This window comes from Aythya fuligula, chromosome 4 (assembly GCF_009819795.1).
Source record: "Aythya fuligula isolate bAytFul2 chromosome 4, bAytFul2.pri, whole genome shotgun sequence".
Classification (NCBI taxonomy): domain Eukaryota; kingdom Metazoa; phylum Chordata; class Aves; order Anseriformes; family Anatidae; genus Aythya; species Aythya fuligula.
Window position 1 is genome coordinate 37,655,810 of NC_045562.1, and position 12,459 is coordinate 37,668,268.

Here is a 12,459-nt window from a genome sequence, read left to right on the forward strand (position 1 = left end):
GCCTTGACAAGCAGGAGGGAGAGCTCCCCGGGAATGGGGGGCAGCTCCGCGTGGATGTCGAGGGAAGCAAGGCAGCTAACGGGGGGAATGAGATGGCGGGGGCGCGGCTGAGCCATCCGCCACCCCCGGCTCGTTTACCAGGCGGACGCCCCGAAAAGACGCCGGCTGGTTAAACGCGGCTCCTACAGGCACGGCGCCGGGTGTGGGGCTGGCTGTGGGGCCGGGGCCGGGTGTGGGGCCGGCTCTGGGCGGCGCTGCCCCCGCCCGTCGGGGCTCATTGGCTGCGCCGCGGCTTTGTCCGAGCCCAAGTGAAGTTGCGCGGGGGGCTGCGGGCTGCCGGGCGCTCAGTCTGCCGCCGAGAGGGCACTGGGGAGGAGGAGGAGGAAGAGGAAGAGAAGGAGGAGCGCTCTGGGAGGCGCCGCGGCGAATGGAGGGCGGCTGCAGGCGAGGGAGAGTCTGAGGAGCCGGCAGAGCGGCGAGGACGCGTGGATGGGTGTCCCGGCACGGTGCGTGCGGAAAAGTTTGGTGATCCGCTAAGGTACCGGTACGCGGCTCCTTGCACAGGGACCAGATGTGCGCGGGGGTTAGGGCGCCGAAGGAAGCTTTGAGATAATTGCGCTTTACTTCGCTCGGAGGGATGAACCGCAAAAACTTAGAGATGCAGCGCAGCGGCAGTAAGATGCACTTTGTGTTCGTTTTTGCACTGGTGGCGGTGTCTTTCCATAAGGCTGCGCTGGGGAAGAATTTGAAATACAGGATTTACGAGGAGCAGAGAGTGGGATCGGTAATCGCAAGGCTATCGGAGGACGTAGCGGATGTTTTATTAAAAATTCCGAACCCTTCCTCGGTTCGCTTTCGAGCCATGCAGAGGGGGAACTCTCCCTTGCTTGTAGTCCGTGAGGATAACGGGGAAATCAGCATAGGAGCTAAAATTGACCGGGAACAACTCTGCCAGAAAAACTTAAACTGCTCCATAGAGTTTGATGTGATCACTCTGCCCACTGAACATCTGCAGCTTTTCCATGTGGAAGTTGAAGTGCTGGATATTAATGACAACTCCCCGCAGTTTTCCCGGGCTCTCATCCCAATTGAGATATCCGAGAGCGCAGCTGTAGGAACCCGGATCCCTCTGGACAGCGCTTTTGACCCAGATGTGGGGGACAACTCCCTTCACACTTACTCCCTTTCTGCAAATGATTTTTTTAGTATTGAAGTGAGGACACGGACTGACGGCGCTAAGTATGCGGAGCTCATCGTGGTCAGAGAACTGGACAGGGAGTTGAAGTCAAGTTACGAACTCCAGCTCACTGCTTCAGATAAGGGGGTGCCGCAGAGGTCTGGCTCGTCCATCCTGAAAATAAGCATTTCTGATTCCAACGACAACAGTCCTGTTTTTGAACAGCAGTCGTATATAATTCAACTCTTGGAAAACTCACCAATTGGGACTTTGCTCATAGACCTCAATGCTACTGATCCAGATGAGGGCGCTAATGGTAAAGTCGTGTACTCTTTTAGCAGTCATGTGTCTTCCAAAATTACAGAGACTTTTAGGATAGATTCAGAAAAGGGGCATCTGACCCTCCTGAAGCAAGTGGACTATGAAATAACCAAATCCTATGAAATTGATGCTCAGGCTCAAGATATGGGGCCAAATTCCATTCCAGCTCACTGCAAAATTGTAATTAAAATTGTGGATGTGAATGACAACAGACCTGAAATTAACTTAAACTTGATGTCCCCAGAAAAAGAAGAGACAGCCTACATTTCTGAAGGGTCGCCCCTGGACACTTTCGTTGCCCTAGTCAGAGTGCAAGACAAGGACTCTGGCGTGAATGGAGAGATAGTTTGCAAGCTCCATGGACACGGCCACTTTAAACTCCAAAAGACTTATGAAAATAACTATTTAATCTTGACTAATGCCAGTCTAGATAGGGAAAAGAGATCTGAATACAGCTTGACTGTAATAGCTGAGGACAAGGGAACGCCGAGTCTCTCCACGATAAAACACTTTACTGTCCAAATCAGTGATGAAAATGACAACCCACCCCGCTTCCAGACAAACAGATATGAAGTTGTTATCTTAGAAAATAACTCTCCAGGAGCGTATATCACATCTGTGACAGCCACAGACCCAGACCTAGGGGACAATGGGCAGGTGACCTACACTATTTTGGAGAGCTATATTTTGGGAAGTTCTATAACCACCTACGTGACCATTGATCCCTCCAACGGGGCGATCTATGCCCTGAGAACTTTTGACCACGAAGAAGTAAATCAAATTGCATTTATGGTTCAAGCTAGGGATGGAGGGAGCCAGCAGCTTGTTAGTAATACCACAGTTGTACTAACCATCATTGATGAAAATGATAATGCACCTGTCATTGTCGGTCCAGCACTACGCAACAGCACGGCGGAAATCTCAATCCCTAAAGATGCTGGAATTGGCTTTCTTGTCACCAGGATAAGGGCTACAGATAGAGACTCTGGTATGAACTCTGAACTCAGCTGCTCCATAGCAGCTGACAAGGAAAACATCTTTGTGATGGATCCCAAAACTTGTGACATCTCCATCAATGTGAGTGTTGAGTCAGTTCCAGCAAAACAATGGGAGTTTTTTGTGATAGTCCAGGATAAAGGCAGTCCTCAGCTTAGTACTAAAGCACTTCTGAAATGTACAGTTTTTGAGTATGTTTATTCATTTTCAAGCACAGAAGCTACTTTGGTAAGCCAGCCCTCTCTGGATGTCTCAATGATAACAATTATATCCTTAGGATCAATATGTGCCGTGTTGTTGGTCATTATGGTTATCTTTGCCACGAGATGTAATCGAGAGAAAAAGGACACCAGGTCCTACAACTGCCGTGTGGCAGAATCAACCTACCAGCACCACCCAAAGCGACCCTCACGACAGATCCACAAAGGGGACATTACCTTAGTGCCAACGGTCAATGGCACTTTACCCATCAGATCTCACCACAGAGCGTCTCCATCATCATCTCCGACCCTGGAAAGGGGACAAATGAGCAGCCGGCAGAGCCACCACAGCCACCAATCGCTTAACAGCCTGGTGACAATCTCATCTAACCACGTGCCTGAAAACTTCTCGCTGGAACTCACCCATGCCACTCCAGCTGTTGAGGTAAGGTCCATACCTTGTTTAGCACTCACACATTCACTTGGGAGCGTGGAGCTGTTCTTCACACAACCTGTGAGAGCAATGGGCAGATAGATTGATGCCCAATGCATTACAGATTTCTCTTTAGCTATCACAGCTTTGCAGTTTTACTCCAATGCATCTGAATCCATTACCTTCGGGAACAGGATTAAATCTGTTATTGGTAGCATTAGTTCTTGGTTCTCCCCTGTAAGGCCGAAACAATGGAGTGTAACATACAGAGTACTCTGCTGTGGTTTACTGAGCTTCCTCCTTCTTCCTTGCCTTCCCTTTCCCTCTGCATAGCTCTATTTAAGAAGGAGTCACAGAGGATTTATATATAGGGACAATAAAGGACATTGATTAATGGAGATGGAAAACCAAAAGGTTAAATATTGAAACAGTTTAAGTACAGGCATTCCAATGCATTTCTGATACATGCATACATTATCCTAAAGTTTGACACCTCCCATTTCAATTTCTGTGTAGTGGTTTAAATGAGTGCTGAGTCCTGGTAATTCCCTATATGTAGTTCAATGAAATTTTATTTTGAATTAGGATCCTGGAATGTAAAAGGAATGTTCTAATCTATGAAATCAAAACAAAACTCCAATTTAATTACTTTTTTTACTTGTTAATGACCTAATTGTTATGGGTTCCAAGGCTAACGAACAGCAGTGTGCTTCCTCATTGTTCAATGTCTTCAGATGTTTTCTGTGGCAGACTGTACACTAATAAGTAGTCTGTTGTACTGCATTATGTATGTGCAAGAATTTGATTTAATTAAACTTTAAAAAGGGAAAAGAAGAAAAAAAAAACAAAACCAAAACAAGAACTGAGAGGCTAATTAGTGGTTTTACAACTAGGATTATGAGCTTTTATTTGAAGGAATCAGTCTCTTCACCTTTTCTTTAGCAGGTTTCCCAACTTCTTTCGATGCTTCACCAAGGCCAGTATCAACCAAGGCCAAGTTTTCGAGGAAACAAATATTCCAGAAGCTACAGGTAAGGATCTGAACTGTTCCCCCAAGTGTGCTTTTATATGTATCAGAAAATACATTAATGTGTTTTTTAATCCAAGTGATACATGGGATAATTATATTCCACAATCACTACAATTCTCTTTACAGATATGCCCTACAAGATATGGATAAATTCAGCTTGAAAGACAGTGGCCGGGGTGACAGTGAAGCTGGAGACAGCGATTATGATTTGGGTAGAGAGTCTCCAATTGACAGACTTCTTGGGGAAGGATTCAGTGACCTTTTCCTTACCGATGGGAGAATTCCTGCAGGTAAGAGCACAATGGAAGCTGAACAGGTTATTTACAGTACTGCCTAGCTGTCACTCTGATAAAGCTACTACTGAGGAAGCAAAAATTCTTTAGCTTTCAAGTCTTGTGTTTCCTTCTGTTTCTTCGTTAAATATTGAGCTGAAGCCTTCCCATATCTAGCCAAATAAAAATGCAGATGCAACTGAAAAATCTGCCCACAGCAATGCCTACTTTTTACTGTTACTCACATCATCATGAGCTAGTTCCAATCCTCCCCCTTTCCTCAGCCCCCCTTCCCCCCCAAGTATGATTTGCTCTGTGTCCTTAGATTTTTAATGACTGGGTGGATGTTTTTGTTTAAAGGCAGGCAGTTGTGGTTTGTTAAAAATACACTGAACTATAATTTAGGAGATGCATTTTCCACAGTGGGTTTCATCCATAGGATATAAACTTCCAGAATTCAGAAATGGATGGTGAAGGTGGTTGAGGAATATGGATGGCAGAAGAAACAAAAGTATTTTTCACACTTAAAAATGAATTTAAGTGGCAAAGGAAGAATCTAAATATGTGCCAGATTTCAAATAGTGCAACCGTAATTTTTACAAGAAGGAGCTTAAGAGAAACAATTCAGGGGTAGAGGGCAAAGCAGAGAAAAGGTAGAAGAGGTTGAATGAAAGCGACATAAACACACACCTGTACAGATTCATGTGTTCGAAGTATCATTTTTGAATGTTATATGTTGAATATTAGAGGATAGCATGGGAAATCACACTGCATATAGACATAAGAACTTCAACATGATTTTAATAATTCTACAGCCACTGGTTGCACCCTAGATCTCATACCCATATCATATAATATTTAATTCTCCCTGTATAACCAACAGGGACTAAATAACTTCAGTATGGGTTAAGTTTACATCAAGACTGATTAATAAAGTAACTCTCTACAGGGGAATGCTGCTTTATAGTATGGTGCAGCACATGTTCCTTCCTGCAGTGGCCCCCTCACGTCACCCAGAGCTGCAGAGTAGTACCTCCTTCCCTCTGCTGCCACATTAAACATCTGTGGGGTAATTGTACCTGACATTGGAACATTTTACACTAAGAAACATGCAAAGCAGGAGCAAAAAAAAAAAAAAAAAAAAAAAAAAAAAAAAAATTGTTCTTCTTAACCATTTTAAATTTAGACAATAAAAATCCCTTTGCATTTTGTGCTCCAGACCAGGTCTTGTGTCACCTATCCAGATGTTCAGCTGTCTCCTCAACCTAGTCTTGAACCAGAGGCCTTGAAAATTTACTGTTTTATTTTTATATATTTTTTTTTCCATAATCTTTAACTGAAATCTGGAGTCCTAATACTTTTTTTTTTCATCCTCATTTCCCTCAGTTCCTATTGCTTATTCTCCTGCCATCTAGCACGAGGCATGCCTCTTTCTCTCCTGTGGTTAGCAAAGCAGGGAGGGATCTGCTGCAGATCTCAGTTGCCAGGGGAACTTCAAGTGCAATGGCGTTTGCACTGGCGTCCGGCCCTGCCGCTGCCAAGGAATAGCTGCCCCCTTCCCGCTGGGCGGCTGGGGGCTGCCAGCAGGCAGGAGTGGTTATGCGCTGGGCTAGCTGAAATGCCTGTTACTCATTTTCAGCTCTTGCAATTCGCTCTCTAAACAGGAAGCCTAAGGGTAGGGTTTCCAAAAGTGCCCGGCCTCCGCCTAATGCTAATTGAATTCAGAGTAAGGAAAACTCCTGCTGAGTACAGATGCAACTCAGTTTAGCTATAAAGAAGTGCATTTAATCTCACCCAGATGCCCATTTGCCACAATGTGTGGTATTAGTCCATCAGACAAGTATGCTGAGCTCATTCAGATGAGACATGAGCTGTTCCAAATCCCCAGTACAATCCAAAAGAAAAAAAAATCTTCCTGGAGGTTTCCTGTTCTCCATTTTGAAAGGTTTCTGCATTGTTAGTCTGGACACAGGCTAAATGCTGTGAGAAAGCCCTTGCAATCTGTCCCTTTAAGGTAGAACTGGAGAGGAATAAAGTATTTGAAACTTTCAAAAATTGCATGATTAGAAAGTTTGATAACTGCCCCTGAAAGACTTGTTTCTTTCTCTCACTTTTTAAATCTTCACCAATAAGTTTTAAGTTCTGGGGGAAACAGTTGTGCATTTCTCTTTTTTATTCTATTGCTGATTCAAGGGCAGACTGTGACACCATTCAATTTCCTTAGAGTATCTCTTGATCTTACGCTCAAGAATGCCAGTATTTATTATTTTATACCTAAACTAATCCTGATAACATCAGTAGCAAAGCTCACAATGAGGCAATCCCCACTGCTAATGAAATGGTAGACCACTGAAAGTCTCCTGTTAATTTACACGAGTCTTCTTATTTAGAAGAGTAATCCTTACCTTCTGGGATAAGTTGAGAGCTGGTCCTGGCACAAAGGATCACTGAGATATCTTTTTTCCTTTCTAACTCTTAGGCATTTCCTGTAGAATAGCACATGTGTGCTTTTCAGGCATGGGAATAAATCACTCTAAGGCATTCCACTCAGTCATACCAAAGTATCAGGCACTGATATTTTCTAAGTGTTTTTTTTTTTTTTTTTTTTTTTTAACAAGTAGGCCATTTGCAATACCTTGTGCAGTCTGCAGCCTGAACCTATGTTCTTGAAGAAATTCCTACTTGTATAAGAAACTGAGGAAGTTTATACTCATAAGAATGAAAAAGGCATTAGAAAAGCAAACACTATGATAGGCTGTGTAAAGCATAGAGATAAATAACACTGACAGTTTTAGGGTAGCACTTTATCAATCATGGGTACCTTTGAAGCTGAAATACACTATTCAGTTCTGCTTACACCACTGCAAAAAAAAATCTAAAAACTTTTGATAAACTGAGTGGATCCAGAGCCAGATGGGAAATGTGATGAGAAAATGAGGAAAATCTACAGGGCATGACTGCAAACATTTAGTTTCAGAAGTGATATTTCTTTGGTATTTAATACATAAAGGATTAAAGAAAAAGAACTTCTGTTTCGCATGGGATAATCTATTAGTTGATGGGGATTAGGGGAAAATTTTCCTATGGTCAAAATACGCGTAACGCAAAGCTTGGCATTGCTGAAAACTTTCTTTGGAAGTATGTGGCTCATATTCAAGTTAGTGCCCCCTGCAATGCCTCGATCCTTTCCAGCAGGTCTGCCAGGTACCCACACAGCGCCCAGCCTCATGTCCAAGGCTTCATGTCCTAAGAGTCACTTCTTGTTGGAGAGGAAAATTTAGCCTCTCTCCTGGCACATGCCTCTTTGCAGGTCTGTCCATCTGTCAAATAGGTCTTTGCCTGTCTCTGCTTCAAAGGGTCTTTCCCAGACCTCTGCAATGGGAGAGGTGTTTGAGGGCTACTCTTGCAGTGCCCCTTAGTGGGTAGGTCAGTCACTGGCCTCATTGTATGGCTTTGGCCTGAGACACAGCAGGAAAACTAAGCAGTGAAAGAGGGAATTTTCTACCCTTTGGCCCTTCTTGCTGGCTTGGATGCCTTTGGAGGCCCTTTCTTGCTGGATTGGTGCTCCCCTTGTGCCTACACCTGAGCCAGCACAGCCCAGTAACCTGAACGGCAGAGCTGCAGATGCAGTTCAGAGTGACTCCCCTATAAACCCAGGGGTCACACTGGATATAAATTAAGTATTCTGGTACTGGATTAAAATTTAAATGATTTGGTTAATAGGGTCAGATGTTAGTGGATCACCCTGGTATTTCAACACGCAACTCATTGTCAGATCAAAAGGAGATAAGTTAATGGAGATCCCTCTGCACATTTTTGTTCTTTCTTCTGTCTTTCCTCTGTCCGTTTATTCTTATTTTTTTACTCTCCTATGTTTCTGCACTTGCATGCAGAAGACTTCACTAAAACAAGTGTAAGCTGGAAGGTAGAAATACCTTCATTTTATTTGTTTATGAAACAGTACTGCAGAAAGGGATTGAGTGGCTTTAAGTCATGAGTGCTAATTTTCTCCATGGTTAAGGCATGACATCACTTTTCTGCATGTTCTGCATTTTGCTTTCTCATTTTTTGAGAATATTTAAAAATAAAAGTACATTAGGATCCAGAACATTTGCATTTACTACTGTCGTGCACACAGAAAATGAATCCAAACATCAGGTTTGAATGGCTCTGATCTTTAGAGAAGTTCAGCTCTTGTCTGCCTTGGGTGTTAGATGCTGTTAGTGTGATACCTGCAAACAAAGCGGGATGTTCACTCTTATCTCTTCTCTCTTGCAGCAATGCGACTGTGCACAGAGGAATGCAGGGTTCTGGGCCACTCAGACCAGTGCTGGATGCCACCACTGCCCTCTCCCTCGACTGATTACAGAAGTAACATGTTCATCCCTGGGGAGGAGTTTCAGTCGCCGCAGCAGCAACTGCAGCAGCAGCAGCAGCAGAGCCTTGAGGAAGATCCGCAGCCTGCTGACACAAGTGAAAAGAAGAAGAGCTTTTCAACATTTGGCAAAGACTGTCAGGGTGAGGAGGAATCGGGGGACACCTGCACCTCCTCTCTTCTCTCTGAAATGAGTAGTGTCTTCCAGCGCCTGCTGCCTCCCTCACTAGATGCCTACACAGAGTGCAGTGAGATGGATCGCTCAAATTCGTTGGAGCGCAGGAAGGGACATTTGCCAGCCAAAACTCTAAATTATCCACAGGGGGTGGCTGCCTGGGCAGCCAGCACACATTTCCAAAATCCTGCCAACAATGGGCCCACTCTGGGGACTCACTCAAGTGCGCAGCCTTCCTCTAAATGGCTGCCAGCCATGGAGGAAATCCCAGAGAATTACGAAGAAGATGATTTTGACAATGTGCTCAACCACCTCAGTGATGGCAAACACGAACTCATGGATGCCAGTGAGCTGGTGGCAGAAATTAACAAGCTGCTGCAAGATGTCCGGCAGAACTAAGTGTTTCAAAAGCTTATTTTTCCATATTTATGGAAAACTGGAAGGAAAAAAAAAAAAGAACAAAAACCAGACTGACGAGAACTGGCATTGCCAATTAGTTGCATTTATCATAAATGTGTCTGTGTATGTTGAATATTAAGATACTGTATTTTCATATGTACACAATGCAAGTGTGATTATCTTTATCTGTATTTTAAAAATACATTTGTACCTTATATTTATGTGTAATTTAACAAATAAATTTTATTTTTGTACACCCACAGCAAGCATGTTTTCCTAAATGTATATAGATGGTACCATCCCGGTCAAACATCCGTCATTCTTGCCACACAGGCATGTAGTTTAAAAAAAAAAAAATAATACTGCTTTCCATTGTTTCTTTTAAGTCACAAATGTTATGAATACAAATCCAAACCACTGAAACATTATCCAAACATTAGTTTCAATAACTGATCCAACACCTTGTTGCAATGTTTCATTCTTGTAATAAAGAGTTGTCAACTCCCATGAAGTCTAAAATGTCCTTTTTATTTTGATGTTTGGTCAATAGAGTCATTCTTCCATTTAATTAATGGGTTATTGTAGTCTTGGGTCTTCCTCCGTTTTACAAGTAAATGTTTTCTCAAGTGGACAAGTCATGGAATTCAGTGATGGAGCTTCTAATACTATCTTTGCCTTAAAAAAAAAGAAAAAAAGAAAAAAGGTAAATGTGTTCTGCTATTGTTATTGTGCAAAGCCAGCTGAAGTGAGTGTTGTATACCTGAAAGACAGCAATAAAAGCAGAATTTCTGACCTCAGGCTGAATTCTCACCCTATGTAAATAACAAATTGCAGGTGACTGCTTTATGCTTGTAAATGACACCAAAATAAAATGGATGTTGCATCTCTCAGGAAAACTATATTATTTTACATAGCAGCTATTTTTTTTCTCATTTGAGAAACATGAGTAGGTTCTGGATTCCTGAATCTTGTTTTGGGAGAGTGTTACTTTATAAAGAGCCAGACAGAAAACTAGTAGTTTGGCCTTTCATTCCAGGTTGCAGATGCATATTTATAGGATATATTTTATACCAGAAGTGTGTGTAAAGTCTGGCATGTACCTTTATTCTGGAGACCTGCACTTGTAAAGCTCACAAGTACACTATAGAATACTTTTTAATTATAGAAACAGAAAATTCTTTTTAATATTAATCTGAACACATGCCAAAATTTTATTTGTCTGCATACGTTTGTTTGGTCTGTGCATAAGATAATGTTAATCTCTTATGGGTTTCATAGTGCTGTAGCTGTGACATCTGTAGATGTACAGGTATTTGTTGGCACCTAATGGAGAAATTCACACCTCCACCCCTCAAGAGTTTACGAGTATAGGTATGCCAGTTAGAAATACCAGGATCTCAGACTTCTAACCAACTATCCCTATTAGCAAAAATCGCAATGAAGATGATATCACCAGCATGTGATTTTGTCAATATGACTTACACATTTAAGAGAACTGGCTTATCATCATTGGTTAAAGATTAACAGTGGAGGCCATTTCCATCTTGGAAAGTTCTTATAGCACCTTTGATATGCCAACAAGACTTCAGTCTCATTCAACTACATCCAGTAACCAAAAAAAGTCCTTTCCCAGGCCTGTTGCCAGTGCCCAGCCAGAGCCAGCAAATTCTCTTGGATCACACTTTTCTCATTCCCAATCCAGCTTCTAATTGTTTCCATCCATCTCCTTCCCAATGCCTGACACACAGGCTACTTTTATTCTTTGTGCTTGCCTGGGCCTTGAGGGCTCTAATAGGCCTTACAGGCCACAACCAGCCTCAGCTGGGCCTCCCCCATACCCTCTCTCTGCCCAAGGCCTCCAGATTTCATTTAAGCTCAGCCCAGGGCCTCCAGTTGGCTGTGTGTTGGTTCTTTCTAGCTATAATTCCTGAATGGAGCTGGGCTTTACTTTAGAGTGATGTCTCCAAACCCAGTTACCGCTGACTGGAGCTCTCAAAGAAGGCTTTGTGCTTTCCCCTCACTACACTGGGGGCAGCTGATGGACCTTGTTACCAGCACCTGGCTCAACCATCAGCATTCAGGATGATCCCATGGCAATGAGGGTACTGCCTGTGCTGGAGTTAGCCTGTACCCCTGTGGGACAGCCCCATTCCTGGCACTCCCTGACAGTTCTCTCATGTCCTGTGTTTGTCCAGAGCCCTGTCTACTTACAAGCAAGGTCAAGTTGACTCTGATACCAGTCTAGGTGCTGTAGTAGTCCTACTAACCCTGAAGCTCACAAGGGTGTAGCATTTTTTCTTAGAGAGGTGGTTTCTGTCTTACTAACTCAGTTCCCTCTTTCAGTTTCCCTCATCTTTCCATCAGTATAGTTTTGGTCTTGCCCTCCAAGTTCCTTCACCCCTACTTCAGTCTCCTTTCACTGCATCTCTGACTGATCTTCACTGACTCATCTTACCTGCGTGCTAATCCTGTATGGCTTGTGGCTGTATTCCTGTGCTTATGAAGTACTTCGTGGGTATTGCTAACATCAGCCACGACTGAAATTCCTAGTTTCTACTTCTTCAGCTGGATCTAGTTAACGTACATTCCTCAAATCCTTTCTTGCCCTAACTTTTCATATATAGCTGTAAACTCTGCTGGATTCCCAAGTTCCCCCACACCTCTTAATGGGCCACTGGACAGGGTAGCAGGGGGTAATGTTCCCACCACACCTACCTGATGCTGTCTTTGCACAGATGTAGAACAAGAAAGGGAGGCTCAGGCAGAGCAACAACTCTTGAGACAAAATTCATGCCTGCTCAGGAAATCAATGGTTATTTGATTCTAGCCTGTAAACACATGAAGTGTGAGGTAGCACCAGGGACTGGAAGTTATGTTAAAAATGTACGCCAAGGGAGTTTGGCAATAGCTAATAAATGTGGAAGTTATTTTAAGTTTTCTATTGACATGGATAAAATGTTGCTGTCTGTCATGAAATCAACAGCAGAAAACAAAACTTGCCTTCAAGTAGTGCAGATCCCTCCTTCATAAATAAATGCAGGTATTACTTCCTGTTTCCAGAGGAGAAAATATTAGACCTTC

The 12,459-nt window shown here is 43.2% G+C and overlaps 1 protein-coding gene across 2 annotated transcripts; it reads left to right on the top strand.

Annotated features, from left to right (window-relative positions):
• Positions 1–353: 353 nt before the first annotated feature.
• Positions 354–9,885, top strand: PCDH18 (protocadherin 18). Of its 2 annotated transcripts, none has more exons than XM_032187104.1 (4): positions 354–3,139; positions 4,070–4,158; positions 4,284–4,447; positions 8,708–9,885. In XM_032187104.1, the coding sequence occupies exons 1-4, from the start codon at positions 638–640 to the stop codon at positions 9,376–9,378; spliced, it is 3,426 nt and encodes a 1,141-aa protein (XP_032042995.1). In that variant the 5' UTR covers positions 354–637; the 3' UTR covers positions 9,379–9,885. The 2 variants fall into 2 exon arrangements, with proteins under 2 accessions (XP_032042995.1, XP_032042996.1); XM_032187105.1 differs by having other exon boundaries at positions 4,073–4,158.
• The last annotated feature ends 2,574 nt before the right edge of the window (positions 9,886–12,459 follow it).